Below are 16132 nucleotides of genomic sequence, written 5' to 3'. Positions count from 1 at the left end.
GGATGGACAGGGAGGCCTGGCACACTGCGGTCCATGGGGTCACAAAGAGCTGGACACGGCTGAGTGACTGAACTGAACTGAGGCAAATAGATAAACAGAATGGAGTAGAGAGTGTAAAAATACATCTATTAGGTATGGTTAATTGATTTTCAACAAAAGCATCAGTGCTATTCAATAGAGAAAGGATTCATTTTTTTTTTTTTTCCAGTAAATGGTGCTGGAACAACTAGATAAACCTACTGGGGAAAAAGTGAACCTCGACTCTATTCTTAGAAACCAATTCACGATGAATTATAAATCTAGATGTAAAACTAAAACTATAAAGCTTCCAGTGAAAGACATGGAAGACTATGTATCCTTGGGGTAGGTGATGATTTATTAGGGAAGGTACAGAAGTACTAAACATAAAAATATGATAAATTGACACTCATTGGAAGACATTATTTAAAAATGAAGGCAGTCATGGATTGGGAGAAAATGCTTTATACAGATAGATAAATAGAAAGATTTTAGATATATGAACATATTCAGATATACATGCATATCTGAATTTTCTGAAAGTGTATCTGAAATTTCAAAGATATGTTGATATATACACACACAAAAACTTTACCTAGCATATACATCAAATCAATAACCAAAAAAAAACAAATAATCCAATGGTTTAAAAAAATATTGCACAAAAGTTTTAAATAGATCTCTCGCAAAAGAACAATCTTTGAATACCCAATAAACACATGAAAAGCTGCTCAACATGATTAGTCATCAGGGAAATGAAACTTGTAAAGAAGAATCATTTTATAGCCACTGGAATAGCTTTAATTACATCAGTATTTGTGTTAAGAATATAAAATTGCACAAGTATCTTGGAAAACAGTTTGGCAGTTTTCTTATTGTATTAATCTATGATGGTACAAAATTTGGCAACTTAAAAACAAGACATTTATTATCTCAGTTTCTGAGGGTCAGAAATCTGGGTGCAATTTAGTGATGCCTCTCACTCAAGATCAATTATCAGGTTGCAGTTAAGCTGTGGGCCAGGGCTGTGATCTTTTCAAATGCTTGTCTTGAGGAAGATCTATTTATAAATGCAGTTGTTGGTAAGACTAGGCTTCCTGTAGACTATTGGATTGAGGGCCTTAGCTCCTCACAGGCCAATGGGCTCTCCCGTTTTCTCAGATATCTTCATATGGCAGTGCTCAGCATAGCATCTCTTTGAGTGAGGGAATGAGAGCACAAAGCCAAGATGGAAGCCACAGTCTTTTTTTAAGCTAGTCTCCTAAGTGACATCCTGGCACACTTTACTTGTGTAGAAGCAAACCACTATGTATACTTGCTCCTTGGAAGGAAAGTTATGACTCATCTAGACAGCGTATTAGAAAGCAGAGACATCACCTTGCCAACAAAAGCCTGTATAGTCAAAGTTATGGTTTTTCCAGTAGTCATGTAAGGATGTGAGAATTGGACCATAAAGAAGGCTGAGCACTGAAGAATTGATGCTTTTGAATTGTGGTGCTAGAGAAGACTCTTGAGAGTCCCCTGGATAGCAAGGAGATCAAACCAGTCCATCCTAAAGGAAATCAACCCTGAATATTCATTGGAAGGACTAATGCTGAAGCTGAAGTTCTAATACTTTGGCCACCTGATGCAAAGAGCCGACTCATTGGAAAAGACCCTTGTCAGTGGGAAAGATTGAGGGCAGGAGAAGGGGGCTGCAGAGGATGAGATGATTAGATAGCATTACCGACTCAATGGACGTGAGTTTGAGCAAACTCCAGGAGATAGCAAAGGACAGGGAATCCTGGCGTGCTGCAGTCCCTGGGGTCACAAAGAGCTGGGCATGACTTAGCAGCTGAACAACAACATATCCAGCCCACATCTAGGAGACAGAATCACCTAAAAGCATGAATACCAGGAGGCAAGGATCTTAGGGGATTATTTTAGATGCTATTTTAGCACATTTCTTAAAGAAACACCTATGCTATAACCTAACAGTTCTACTCATAGCTACTTATTTTAGAGAAATGAAAAACTTTATCCTCATAAAGATGTATGCAATATAGCCCCAACCTCAAAACAACCAAATATCTACTAACAAGAGACTGGATAAAGGGTGCATACTTTCAGTTATAAGCTCAATGAGTTCAGAAGAGCTAGTGTACAGCACAGTGATGACTATAGTTATTAAATAATACTGTATTATATGTTTGAAATTTGCTAAAAGAGTACATTTTAAATATTGTTGCCACATGGGAGAAAAAGGTAAATATGTGAGGTGATGGATAGGTTAATTAACTGCAAGAATCGGTTCACAATATACACATGTATTAAAACATCGTGTTGTACAAATATAGACAATGTTTATTTCTTAGTAAAAGTTAAAAAAACCTGTGCATTTCATTGTATGTAAATTTTTACTTAATAAAAAGTCATCTGAAAATTTTTAAAAATGCAATTAATGTGAGAGACACATCTAAAATATAATCATACAGAATGGATGATATTTAAAAGAATAATGTGTTCAAGGAAAATATTGACAAATAGAACAACTATACTAATAGGTAAAATGGCTTTTAAGGCAAAAAACATAAGAAATAGAACTATTTTATACATGGAATCCTAAGCTGATGTGTATTTAATAACATACCTCTCTTTATAACTGATAGATCAAACAGGTATATATCTTGAGTTAATAGACATAGAACATAGCACCAACAACTGCAGAACACATATCTTTTCAGACAGGCATGAATATTTGTAAAAATTAACATATACTGGCCCAAAAATCTAGTCTCAATTTTTAAATAATTGATTTATTAAAGAGATTATTAGTTTAAAACTAATGAATAAAATATATGGTAGACATATATACTAGAAAATCTTACATATTTAGAAATTAAGGAAAGTCCTTCTATAAAGCTTACCAGAGGAGAAATTATACTAAAATGGCAAAATATTCACACCTATATTATTAATGCTTCTTTGGTATGCTGCCTCCAGATGCATATCCTTAAATGAAAATATTAAAAATTAAGAAGGCAGAACATTTTAATTAACTAAGGCGGCAACACATTTTAGAACTTAGAATAATTCTGCAGTTCTATTTAGAACAAAAGACAGGAAAATTCAAGCACAAGAAATAAGCATAACACAGGGTTGACAAAAGCAAAAGTTAGCTCTTTGAAAAGACTAATAATTGACAGTACTGCTCAAGGGGAAAAGAAGACACGAATATAAATATTTGGAACAACAAAAGACATAACTACAAATGTGGGGACAGTTTTTAAAATGAAAATATTATAAAAAGCTTTGCCAAGAAGTTTAAACCTCTCTATGAAATGAAAAAATTCCGAGAAAAGAGATAACTTGCCAAAGTCAACCTGAGAAGAAGCATAAAACATGTATAATCCTGTAATTAACTTTAAATGGGAAAATATGTCATTCAATGCCCAGGTTTCTCAATGATTTTAAATATACAAAAGGTAAATAAATCTAATCTTTCATTAAATATTTCAGAATAAAGTGATAGAACTTGAAAAAGATATTAATATATAATGACATTAGTGACATGAAAGTCACTCAGTCGTGTCTGACTCTTTGTGACCCCATGGACTGTATAGTCCCTGGAATTCTCCAGGCCAGAATACTGGAGTGGGTAGCCTTTCCCTTCTTCAGGGGATCTTCCCAAGCCAGGGACTGAACCCAGGTCTCCCACATTGCAGGCGGAATGACAGCATTAAGGTAATACCAAAAATTGAGTGGATTATTGAAAAATTAACATAATTCACCACATTAATATATTAAGTATATTATCTCAAAATATGAAGAATACAATGGTACTTGATAAAATTCACAGTAATGAATGATAGAAACTCTTAGCAAATAGAATAGAAAGGAAATCTCTCATCATGATAAAAAGTATTTCAGGGGAAAAAAATAAAACCCTAGAACAAAGAAGTTTTACTTAATGGTGAATTTTTTAAAGCTTTCCCTTTCAAGTCAGGAAAAGGCAAGATTGCCATTTCCTTACTATTAATTAGCCCTGTATTGGACAATCCTAGACAGAACAGTATAGAAAGTGAAAGAAATAAAAAGTATTAAGAAATCAAAAGATATAGAACTGTCATAAAATAACTAGTGCCTACCAAGTAAACCTGGGTTGGGAAGATCCCCTGGAGAAGGAAATGGCAACTCCCCTCCAGTATTCTTGCCTGGGAAATCCCATGGACAGAGGAACCTATCCATGGGTTCCAGAAGAGTCAGACATGATTTAGCAACTAAACAATAACAAGAAAAACAAAATCAACCTGTGTACAAATTATGAAAAATAAGATAATTTGTTGTTGTTCAGTCGCTCAGTCATGTCCAATTCTGTAATCCCATGGACTGCAGCATGCCAGGCTTCCCTATCTTTCACCATCTCCTGGAGTTTGCTCAAACTCAGTCCATTGAGTTGGTGATGCCATCCAACCATCTCATCTTCTGTTGTCCCCTTCTCCTTCTGCCTTATTTACCTAGGTGTTAACTATAAGATCAACATATCGAAAACAACAAACAAAAACCTGAATCTCAATACAATAGGAAAAAGAAGTGTAAGAGAAGTACTTTTTAACCAAAATATCATTTTCAGTAGCCACAAGAGATATGCTGAATCCACATACAAAAAAAAAAACTAACTGTATTGAAATACATCCAAGAAAATTTAGTAGAGACAGATGAAATCATCATGGAGAGAACCTAAATCCAACCAAAATTCCAACAGGTCTTCCTTCATTTGATGCTGAAATTAGGTAGGTAGAATAAGAAAAGGAGTCCAGAAAGGCAGTGGCTAAAAGACAAGGAAGGGAAAAGACTCCGGCCCAATTTTGGCTCCTCTGTTTATGTGTTTTTTTTTTCCTCCTCCCCCTGGGCCTGCCTTATATAAATTGGGCTAGCCAAGAGTGCTGTCTGTTTTATCTGAGGTCCTCACTCTGGTCCTCGGACCTTCCTTTGTTCTAGTTTTGTGGGCTTTTCCCTTCCTTGTCTTTTAGCCACTGCCGTTCTGGACTGCTTTTTCCTATTCTAACTACGTCACAGCTGTCTTGAAAAAGCATCGTAAGAGGACTTGTCTTATGAAATGTAAAGAATTTAAAAGTTGTAGTAAGTTAAAACCCTTAATTGTTATCACAGGGATAGATGAATAGAATAATGAAATAGACTAGAAAGACCCATAAGTGTCTGGCAACATCATTTATGAAAGAACTAAATACAGGCTTTTCAATATATGATGTTGAGATCCTTCACCAGTATCTGTTTTTACCCCCAACCTCAGACCATACCCAAACATGAATACCCAATGAATTAGAGACTTAGCAAAACATAAAAGTGTTAAAAATAATATTGAAGAACTTGATGGTTTCAGTGTAGGGAAGGATTTCTCAAATAAGACACAGAAAGCACAAATGCTAGAGGAAAAGATAATAAAATTTTTGGCATTAAAATATAAAACTTTGTTCACCCAAAGATGCTAAGCATAAAATGAAAAGATAAGCTACTGACTCAAAAGAAGGAATTATCAACGCATATCAATACATATCAATTGTTTAGCAATTGTAAATTGCTAAACAATTATTTTTCAGAATACATAAAGCATGATTACAATTCACACAAAATCACAAAAACAAAAGACATTTCACTGAAGAAGAGTCCCAAATGGCTTACCAGCAAATAGAAAGACGCTTAACTCCATTACTAAACTAGGAAATGCATATTTAAAAGACAATAGCATCCCATTTCACACTCATTTCATAATGAACAATATCAAATGCTAGCAAGAAATAGAATAAACAGAATAAATAGAATAAACTCTATACATTACTAGTGGGAAAATAATAAAGCTGTAGATAAGCATACCCTAGGAGCTAGCAATGTCAGTCTTCACCTGTGTGTCCTAAAGAAAATTTACAAATAAACACCGGGATGCACATCAGAGATGACTTAGTAGAAAAAAACACTTGGGATCAATCAAAATGTCCAGCAAAAGGATGAACAATAAATCATGATGTGTGATTAACCCGAGGGAATCAAATAAATTACAGCCAGGCATGGCTGTTCGTCAGGAACAAACTGTTGAGGCCAAAAATAAATAAATCACTAAGTGGAATCATTCTGTGCATAAAGCTCAAAAACACATGATAGTGAACAATTTATCATTTAAGCAGGCAAATGTAGTAATGTAATAGTACAAAGAAAAGCAAGAAAACAGTAAGCAAAATTCATAGTACTAGTTACTCTTGAGAGAAGGAAATGGATAGAATTAGGAAAAGGAGCTCAGGGAATTACAAAGAATTTTCTTTTTTCCTAAGTAGGTGGTGAGTATACCTGGGTTGGAAAGATCCTCTGGAAGATGGCATGGCAACCCACTCCAGTTTTCTTGCCTGGATAATCCCATGGATGGAGGAGCCTGGCGGGCTAGAGTCCATTGGGTTGCAAAGAGTTGGAAATGGCTGAGCAACTAAGTGAACACACACACACACACACACACACACACACACACAAGATCTATGGCAATGTCATCCTTTTTACTATATTTATATTTGGAGAAATCTTTGCATCAATTCCAAAAGTTTAATGATTTGAAAAAAATTTTTGTTTTCCACCAGTAGCCCTGGCAATAATAGGCCGGATTAGAATATTAGCTGCCTCCTGTTTAAAGCATCTCCATCACTTGACATCTATGATTGCTCAGAGCCTAGTTTCCCTTTGAGCTTTCTCATGGGTCACTCATTGACATTACCTAGCCAGTCTTTGTGGGCATCTGGTATGACAACGTTGTTTCAGAGTAGTGGTTCTCAAAGTGTGGTCCCCCAACTATCAGCTTCAACATCACCTGTGACTTGCCAATAGTGCAGGCATTCAGGCACCACCCTGAACCTACTGTGTATAACCCAGGGGAGCCTGGCAGGGGATTCTGCTGCTCAAGTTTGAGAACCACTGTTTTGAACAGCACAGGCTAGCCTTAGGCCTCCTCTCCTAGACTTGTGTCTATTTTCAGGCTCTTTCAATCCTCCCAGAGGAGTCACATTTGCTCCTATCACGAGCTGTATTCATTTCAAAGAGCCGACAGGACCCTCAGTTGTCTTCACCACCTCCCAAATCAGGAGGAAGCCTCCCTCCATTTTCCCTGCTCAATAACCAACTAAGCAGTAGAGTCATGGTTGTTAATCTATGGTCAGAAATTGACTGAAATCACTGCAAGAGTGCTTTATCTGCTCTGTGCAGGCCCTTCAGGGCTCTTGTAGGAGCTTTTGTCACACTGGAAGGATTTAGCATGTGCGCATACTATTAAGTTTGCCTGAACAATAAAGGATGTTAAGATGGGGTTTGAAACACAAAGCCAGTTACCCTTTGGTCTCTGTGGCCAAGGAATTGCCATTTCTACCTTATTGGAGCCTTTGAATCTAGGAAGCAGAGTAGCCACGTTTCTCGTCACTTCCAAAGCTGCAAGAGGGAAAGAGGCAGCTGTCATTTCTAAGTTCACTTCTCTGGCCTGGGAGCCCTCCTGCTGATTTCAAAGCCCACAGGAGGTGGTGAGAGTAAAGGGAATTCCTAAGCCTGTCTGAAAAGCCAAAGCTCCAGCTGATAAAGTTCTCCAGGCTCCAGACATCATTTTTCTATCTTGAAAATTTCCCCTCAACTATCATTTTGTATCAGCCATTCACCTTGAATAATATACAGCAAATAGGAACACATTCACTGTATCCTGAATCTGATGTCACTGATGTCAACCATTTCAGTAAGTTGTGAAAACCATTTAGGGTAGGAAATAAGTTTCCCTGTCACCTTACCCTTATTTACAGAGGTTGGTTTTGGAAATAAAAGTGCTAATTCCGTGAAGAGAGAGTTGGCATTTACTTACAAAGCGTGGGCACAGGAAAGAAGTCCAGTTTTCCTGGCACTGATATTATACACTGGACAACACACTTGGGTTTGAATCTTGGTTTTTCCCTTTTACTAGATGCACAACCTTAGCAAGTCATTCACCTTAGTCTCCCTTGCTTGTACAACCAGGACTAAAGGAGTGCTGAAGGCATAGGATTTTGTCAGGATTAAATGAGATAACAGGCTTCCCAGGTAGTGTGATGGTCAAGAACCTGCCTGCTAATGCAGGAGATCCAGGTTCAATCCCTGAGTCAAGAAGAGCCCCTAAAGTAAGAAATGGCACCCCACTCCAATATTCTTGCATGAAACACTCCATGGGCAGAGAAGCCTGGTAGGCCACAGCCCATGGGGCTGCAAAAAGTCGGACACAACTGAGCACACACATACCCAAAAGAGATAAACAGTATCAAACACTTCCTGCAGAGCCAATCACCTGGTAAGTATTCAATAAAGCATGGCTGAGGTTTGTGGCAAGAAATATCACTAACAAAATAGGTCAGACCAAGCTGTCAATGGTTGGATACGTCCAGTAGCTCCTGTATTTTCTAAGAAACTTGCAAGGGTTTTGATAAGTGGCATATTCAGAACTGACTTCAGGAAGATATATTTGTGCATGAAGTACACTGGGAAAAAAACAGGAGGAGTTAGACACAAAACTTTTGAGGTTTCAGTAGTCCAGATTAGAGATGAACCCACTCCAGTACTCTTGCCTGGAAAATCCCATGGATGGAGGAGCCCAGTAGGCTGCAGTCCATGGGGTCGCTCAGAGTCGGACAGGACTGAGCGACTTCACTTTCACTTTTCACCTTCATGCATTGGAGAAGGAAATGACAACCCACTCCAGTATTCTTGCCTGGAGAATCCCAGGGACAGGGGAGCCTGGTGGGCTGCCATCTATGGGGTCGCACAGAGTCAGACACGACTGAAGCGACTTAGCAGCAGCAGCAGCAGTATATTGAGGATGGAGAAGTCATGAATTACTCTCAGGGCAGGAACAGAGAGTCAGTTGTAAAGAATGGGCATGTGGACACAGCTGGGGCAGGAAAGGGTGGGACGATTTGGGAGAGTTTGATTGACATATATACTACCACGTGTAAAATAAATAGCTAGTATCAAGTACAGGGAGTTCAGCTTGAAGCTCTGTGGTGACTTTAGAGGGGTGGGATGGGGAGTGGGTGGGTTCAAGAGGGAGGGCTATATGTATACATAGAGCTGATTCACTTCATTGTATAACAGAAATGAACAGAGCATTGTAAAGCAATTATACTCCATTTTTTTTAAAAAAGTTGAGTTAACCATTGTAATAAGGGAAGGAGAGAAGGTCAAAGGAAAGGGAAAGAGAGAAGATGGTTTGAGGACTGTATCCTGGGCAAGGTGGAGAAGTGCCATTAAGAAGATGGTGAACGAATGTGGAGGTGAGTAGGCAGTATTGTCAGAAGGGAAGTTTATGCCATGGAATGAATATTAGTGAAAACAGAAGGTTAGACAATGCTAGGATAAGGCGTATGAGTCAGCCAGACCATATAGGAGAGAAGCAAAGAAAATGGCAGAAAACCATCGGCAGATTTTAGAAGTAGGCTATAGGAAGAGCTCGACTGAGTTGGATTAAGTCCTAGACAAGGCTGCACTGCAGGGACATCATTCTCTGCTGTTCTAGTGACAAGACCCCCCTTCCTTGCCCAGATGTTCTAGTGAGAAAAACCGCAGGCAAAAGAAGTCCACCATAATTCAAGATGGATCCATACTCAGCTCAGCACCAACTGGGTGAAGATCTTGTGAGGAGGAAGCGGTAGGATGGGGGATTTTGCCACACACAAAGGGGTGAGGTCACAAGGGAAAGGAGGACTGAAAGAGAAGCTCAAGCCAGTCCTTTCCAGAGGACTAGAGACTTCAGGGACCCCAGACCTGGGAAATGGAGAAGAACCCTTTGTTGGCACCTGTACAATATGGCTTGGAATCACTCAGGGTGGCACTTCACTGGTGCCTTGCTCTTCTCGCCACTTACTGATGCCCAAGAGAATGTGCCCTACCCATGGGGGCTGGTGGAAGCAAAACATGGAGTCAGTGGTTGGCAGAGAGAATGATGTGATGTTCCTTTTAAACATGTTCAAAGTGTTTGAAAATTAGGAGTGGAGAAATATAAATGCAGAAAATTGATCTGATTTAGAGTGGTTTGGTGGCCATTGCCGAGGGCTATGCTTTCTAAGTTCAAATATTTTATTTGTAACAGGGAAGAGGATCTTCACTCAATTCAACTGGGTGATATAGTGTTAAAATCTAGAATACTTAGAGGATGAGTTTTAGTTCATATTTTTTGCATAAAATAAGATAGGCAAAAAACTTTCTATGAAGCATTATCCTCTTTTGTGCCAATAATTAGCACAGAGTGTGGCTGATTCTCCTTTCTCTCAACTTAATTTACATACAATAAAATTCACTGTTGGATAGTATAATTAGTCCAAACGGTTTCTATAAACACATGGAGGTACCTAACTACCACTGTAACCAAGACAGAGAACAGTTCTGTCACCAAAAAAGCATCTACCCTTTATAGTTAAATCACTTCCCTCTCACTCCTAGCAACAACTTATCTATCCCGAGTCTTCTTTTGACAACTGCCTACTTGAGTAAGGCCTGAGATTTCTTTATGACTTGCAAGTGTCATAACAACGGTCACAGCAGTAATAGTAGTGATTAACACATATTAATCATACATTTCCAATGTGCCAGGCACCACTTGGAGCACTTTAAACATGAGGAAACTGAGGCTCTGAGAAATTTTGGAAAAGAGAGGAGGAAAGGACTTTCCAAGGACATACCATAGCAGCCCCATGGCTTGGGTCAATCATGTCCAACTCCTAGGTCTATTTTCTTAACCTCTACCTGTTCCCTGGAAGACACAGAAAGTAGGTCAAAATGGAGAGAATACCTACCAATTTCAGGAATCTCAGTTTAGACTTGAAACTGCCTTACTCTAGAGATAACTTATGTAAAAATTTGGTTAATCATGCTAATGAAGCAACAACTAACTAGGTGTAGGACGGAACAAAACTAGGATCCTGGAATACCTTCCTTACAATATTTATGATGTGCAATGAAGAAAAAGCCCGGATATGCTATGTCCACCCTAATAAAGTTGATCAGGCGTGTGAAGCAAAGGTAGAAGCACTTTCTCATCAGATACTGAAGTGTCATCTCAATGCTCAGAAGCATCAGCTTCCTCCTAAATTTACTAAAAGAGTGAAATGCGATCCTGACTCTTCGTCTTGTGTATATTTCAGGTTGGAGTCCCCGACCCGGTCTCTGGTGATGGAGGCCCCTAAAGGAGTAGAAATAAATGCAGAAGCTGGCAACATGGAAGCCACCTGCAGAACAGAGCTGAGACTGGAGTCCAAAGATGGAGAGGTAGGCGTGAGAGGGCCAGAAGCCCAGAGAGACACAGCTCCAATGAGCCAACAAGTCTTCTAAGACACATCACTGCTTTGCCTCTGAAGTTGATCCTACAGTGTAACAACAAAAAGCCAATCGGGAGGTTTTATTTCAGGATCACATATATTGAACAGCACAATTATAAGCCAAACCCACAACCCATACAAGTTATGACTTATTATTTGTAAAGTGCTGAGCTAATAGCACATATTACAAAAACAGAATTATAAGGACAGCTGTAAAAATGAATGCTAATTCCAAACCCTCTCATCACCTTAAAATAGATTTAGTTGGCTGGTAAAATTAAACTGTAAAACACACGAGACTATTTAAAGAGAGGCTTAGTTTACTTGTAGTCATTTTTAAGTGTATGCATCTACTTTCACCAAAAATGGAAAAGTAAGATCTAACAGCTATCCCAAATCAGAACAAGTCAAAACTTAGATAGGCAATGAGAAGCTAAGAGACGAGAGGCGGCATATATTCATTCTCTTACCCCAATACAGTCTCACTTTGGTGAACAGAAGAGCTGCTTGTGTTTTTGCAAGCAAGGGAAGCCAAATCCCCAAAGAAAATACAATTCAAATGCAAACTTTTGAAAATGCCTTCATCCTATTCATAAGTGAATTTTTCTATTTAAGATTTTTTTTAAGAGGAAAAATGTGTTTTTAAAGCAAAACTCTATTCCACTTTCCATATCTCCTTAGAGGTTATCAGTCTCCACCTGCTTCTGTTCACTAAGCCCGACTTTTGATTGGTTTGGCATGTGCTATATTTGTTTTAACAGAGCAAGTCAGATAGAGCTTTCAGTTATCAAAACTGTCTCCACAGACAGCTGCAGACTCCAAACCACACACATTTAGAAGGAGTGACTACATCACAGATGCAATTTATAGCTATCAGGATCTGGACGCTGGAGGGATCAATTATAATCCTGACATTTAAGCACGAAGTGCTGCATGTTCTTGAAGCCCCACCCCATACCTAAATGTATAGAGAGGCTGAGAATGTCAAAGAAAAGAGAATAGTAAAGAAAATTGTTACCCTACCATTTCCAAATTTACATCACTCTAGGAATCCGTTCACATTCCACATGATATACTATTACAAAATACTAATATATACATGATGTTGCCAGTGCAACACTGTCTGACTAGAATACAAGCCTCTGGGAGGGAAGAGACTTGACCTGTCTTATTCATCTCTGAATGCCCAGCGTCAACAATGCTGAGCACATAGTAGGTGCTCGTTCGATGTCAACTGAACATTCTTATCCACTGTTTTGGAATGTCAAGAGGATAAGTGACTCTTCCTTCCTGTTTCCTCTCTTTAGATTAAGTTAGATGCTGCGAAAATCAAACTACCTAGACTGCCTCACGGATCCTATACGCCCACAGGAACGAGGCAGAAGGTGTTCGAGATCTGCGTCTGCGCCAACGGGAGGTTATTCCTGTCCCAGGCAGGAACCGGTTCCACCTGTCAGATAAACACAAGTGTCTGCCTGTGAGAGACCATCTGTAGTGGACTCTGCCGGCAGCATCCAGGCCTTTTTTGGCTTTAGACCCTGGCTGCCAGCTATTTTTACTAGAACACGGAAAGCCTATCAAAGACCTTGTGTGTATGTGTGTGCGCGTGTGCGTGCGTGTGTGTATGCGTGAGTGTGTTTGCGTGTATGGGTGGATATAAATATATATAAATATATATAAATAAATATATATATCCTCTGTATAAAATGAGGTTTCAGTACAAAAGGAACCATGGGTGACCCTGTGATATCCACTGTCATTGCTCTCCCAACCCTGTCACGTACATGATAAAATCAAAACACTAATTTGGGCCTAATATTCTCCAGACCCTGCTGAACCGCACAGTGTATCAACACTTACTGAATATTCCGCTACATGTTTGAGTAACAGCCTGTCTTTTCTTTTCGTGTCATCACAAGGCAGTGATGGCGGGAATTTGCAAGTTGCCCTCAGGGGCTAAGACCCTTGTAGTAAAAGCAGACCCTTGGTTCCCTTTATGAGCTTTCACACAGCCAGCCATCCTCTCCCTCTTCAAGTCAAATGCCTCTAGAAGTCAGACAGAGGAACTCAGACTGGCTGTGCTACTTTGGCATCCAAATGCACCCAGGCTTTCATGGTTGTGGAATCTGGAGGATGGATTTTAGCAAAGTTTGAATGACTCTCCCAACTCCTGCTAGCCTCCTTCCTTCAAACTCGCATATTATCCCACAGTCAAAACAGGAGCTGTAAATCAGCACAAAATAGGATAACAGCTGCTCCTCAGTCGGCTGGAAGCTACTCACTGGCCTGACAGACTAAGAATAAATGGCCGATATGTCTCTGTTTAAAGGGAAAAAAATGGCTCAAAATCTGTTACATCCTCACTTTTAACTTTTATCCAGCGGGCTCCTACCCAAAATGATCAGGTCAATCCAAATCTTTAAGAGTGGAACCCCCTGCCCTCATGAGAAGCTATTTGGAGGTGGAAGTCAAAGAGTGGCATAGGGAACAGAATTATTTTTAAATATGTTTCTGGGGACTGGTAGGTAATTTAGAGGCATGCCTTTTATTTTTAAAGGCATGCATAAACTCTGCCTCCATTCTTCTTACATAGTTTTTCAGTATTCGGATATTCATTTTCCTAAGTTGACCGTTTTCTCTAAGAATAGTGACCCAAGAATCACAGCCATGAAGTACCATGTGCCCCCAGGAATGTTCACTGAACATTACTCAAGAGTCAAGTGTCTTCCTTAGAATCGCTGTGTCCCCTTGTGCCCAGTGGTCCCTGCTCCCCTGCATATGGCAGCAGCTCCCTAATTCCCGCCATCAGCTACCTCCCATCACCCCACTTTAATCATCACGCTCCAGGGTCACCCTGGCCAGCTCTTGTGCTGGGACAGGAGATTACACCGTCTCTGTTCAAAGAGGGGGAAATGTGCCTGTGCCTTACGTCAATGCACTCAGCAAGGAGAAGCACATCCTGTTTATCTTGTTGTTACCTGTAGTTTATTTTGGGTGATTGGAGGGAAAGGGTAAAATAATGACCGGGCATCTTAAAAGCTGGTAGACAAACCAAGTGGCTGACAGATGTGGACTCCGAGGAGCCTGGAAGGGAGACATAACTGGTTTCTACCTCCCTGGATGCCACTTGGCAAGCAGTGGCCCCACAATCCTAAATGAAGTCGTATTTGTAGGCCTGGATGGCATTTGTTTTTTCCTCAACAGGGTTCTACTTTTTCTTACTTCACAAGCAGAGGTGACATTTGCCATAGAAAATGAATAAGAGGTTTGGTATTTTTGAGATGACACTCAAGCATCAGGGGGCTGAGATTGTACACGTGGGGGGTAAAAACAAACTGTGTGTTGCTTGGTCACTTAGCAGTTGGGGGAGGAAGGATGGTTCTAGCTTGACCAGTGGCTCTGCTGGCTTCTGGACCCCGGGCTCCCTCCAGTCACTCCTCCTCAATGTCCATACAGAAGAACTGGGTTGCTCAATGGTGAGACCATATGATTGCTTATTTTTCAGCATTAGGGTCTAAAAAAGAAAATGGTAAAAAAAAAAAAAAAAAAAAATCCAGTTGCTCTGGCTCAGTACTATTTATATCATGTAGAATCACACTGCCAGAATCTGCATGTACAATATCCAGGGTTATTCCAAGCCAAGAAAGGCCCTCCTTGGCAACTCGGAGCATCTACCCCGTGTCTTTCAGATCAACAGTAGTTATGAGGTCCTTTGTGGCTACATACCTGAAAGCAAAGGGTTTTTGTGCTTTGTTGTTTTTTTTTTAAACAGAGACCATCTTTGCATTTTGTCATCTCAAGTACCTGTTCTAAGGATGACAAAGAAACAGAAGGTTCACTGAGCTCTTTCATCTAATTTTGTTCTAATTGTTAAATGAAAAGTCTGAGAGGAACACCTTGGGAATTTTATGCCAATAAAAAAGAGTGGTGTGATCCCATTTGCAAAATTTAATCCTAAAGGTACTCAGATCACAAATAGAATAAAAAGAATAATAGCAACCAAGAATAGAAATCAAGCACCTATGGGGACAGACATGATATAAAATTCTGATTTTCATTTGTGCTAAGTGACTACAATATAGGTAATGAGCAGGAAGTTTGGCATGGATTAAATTATGTATTTCAGTTCAGACTTTAGAATTTGGTAAATGCATATTAAGTCCTCAATGTACATTTTTTCCCCTAACTTCCTCTATGTCCCTGATCATGACAAAACATTTCACCTGAATTCTGGAAAAAGAAATCTCTTTTACATTAAAATCTGATAATTTTAATTTATAACAATGAAATGCTTTCTGATCTTTATATACAGTATCTTCTAGACAATCACATCTCTCAGAATATTAAGGAGTGGGTAGCAAAATGAAGAGCTTAAATGAATTTTCAGTATTCTAGAAGTTCTAGTATTTTAATATTTTTCAGGAAAGTTTCATCTCCAAATGTTTAGCACCTGGTTTATTGGATATCTGCTAATAAGTTGTTAAAGTTGAGTCTTAAGAAATGACTAGTACGAAGGAGGTTTTCAAAAGCCCTTTTGGTGTCATCAGTCAGGTGGAAACTTGATATGAAGCTTTATCTTTCTGTTACCAAGAGATAGAACCTATAAACTTGAACTGGCTTTTAACTTGATTTAGGTCAGTTTCCCTTGGTTGATTCTCATTCTATGTCCAGCACCACAGACCAAAGATTGCTTGAGTCTTGACTCTAGCACAGGGTCAACAAACTCTGGTCCCCAAGCCAAATGGGACTTATCATCT

At 39.3% G+C, this 16132-nt stretch overlaps 1 protein-coding gene and 1 long non-coding RNA gene across 10 annotated transcripts in view; one reads left to right on the top strand and one right to left on the bottom strand.

The window, feature by feature from the left end:
• SGCD (sarcoglycan delta) overlaps positions 1 to 13077 on the top strand; it is a 1096788-nt gene extending 1083711 nt beyond the window's left edge. For all 9 annotated transcript variants that reach the window (XM_044947411.2, XM_044947410.2, XM_044947415.2 and 6 more), the window contains 2 exons: positions 11202 to 11325; positions 12683 to 13077. In XM_044947411.2, the coding sequence (XP_044803346.1) occupies positions 11202 to 11325; positions 12683 to 12856 (298 nt within the window). In that variant the 3' untranslated portion in view covers positions 12857 to 13077. The remainder of the gene's footprint in view (positions 1 to 11201; positions 11326 to 12682) is intronic.
• A 1679-nt stretch (positions 13078 to 14756) lies between these two features.
• Positions 14757 to 16132, bottom strand: part of LOC112586855 — a 168279-nt gene continuing 166903 nt past the window's right edge. The window contains exon 5 of the long non-coding RNA XR_006553256.2: positions 14757 to 14889. This is a non-coding gene — a long non-coding RNA (uncharacterized LOC112586855). The remainder of the gene's footprint in view (positions 14890 to 16132) is intronic.

This window comes from Bubalus bubalis, chromosome 9 (assembly GCF_019923935.1).
Source record: "Bubalus bubalis isolate 160015118507 breed Murrah chromosome 9, NDDB_SH_1, whole genome shotgun sequence".
Taxonomy (NCBI): Eukaryota; Metazoa; Chordata; class Mammalia; order Artiodactyla; family Bovidae; genus Bubalus; species Bubalus bubalis.
This window is presented reverse-complemented; position numbering and strand designations above follow the sequence as displayed.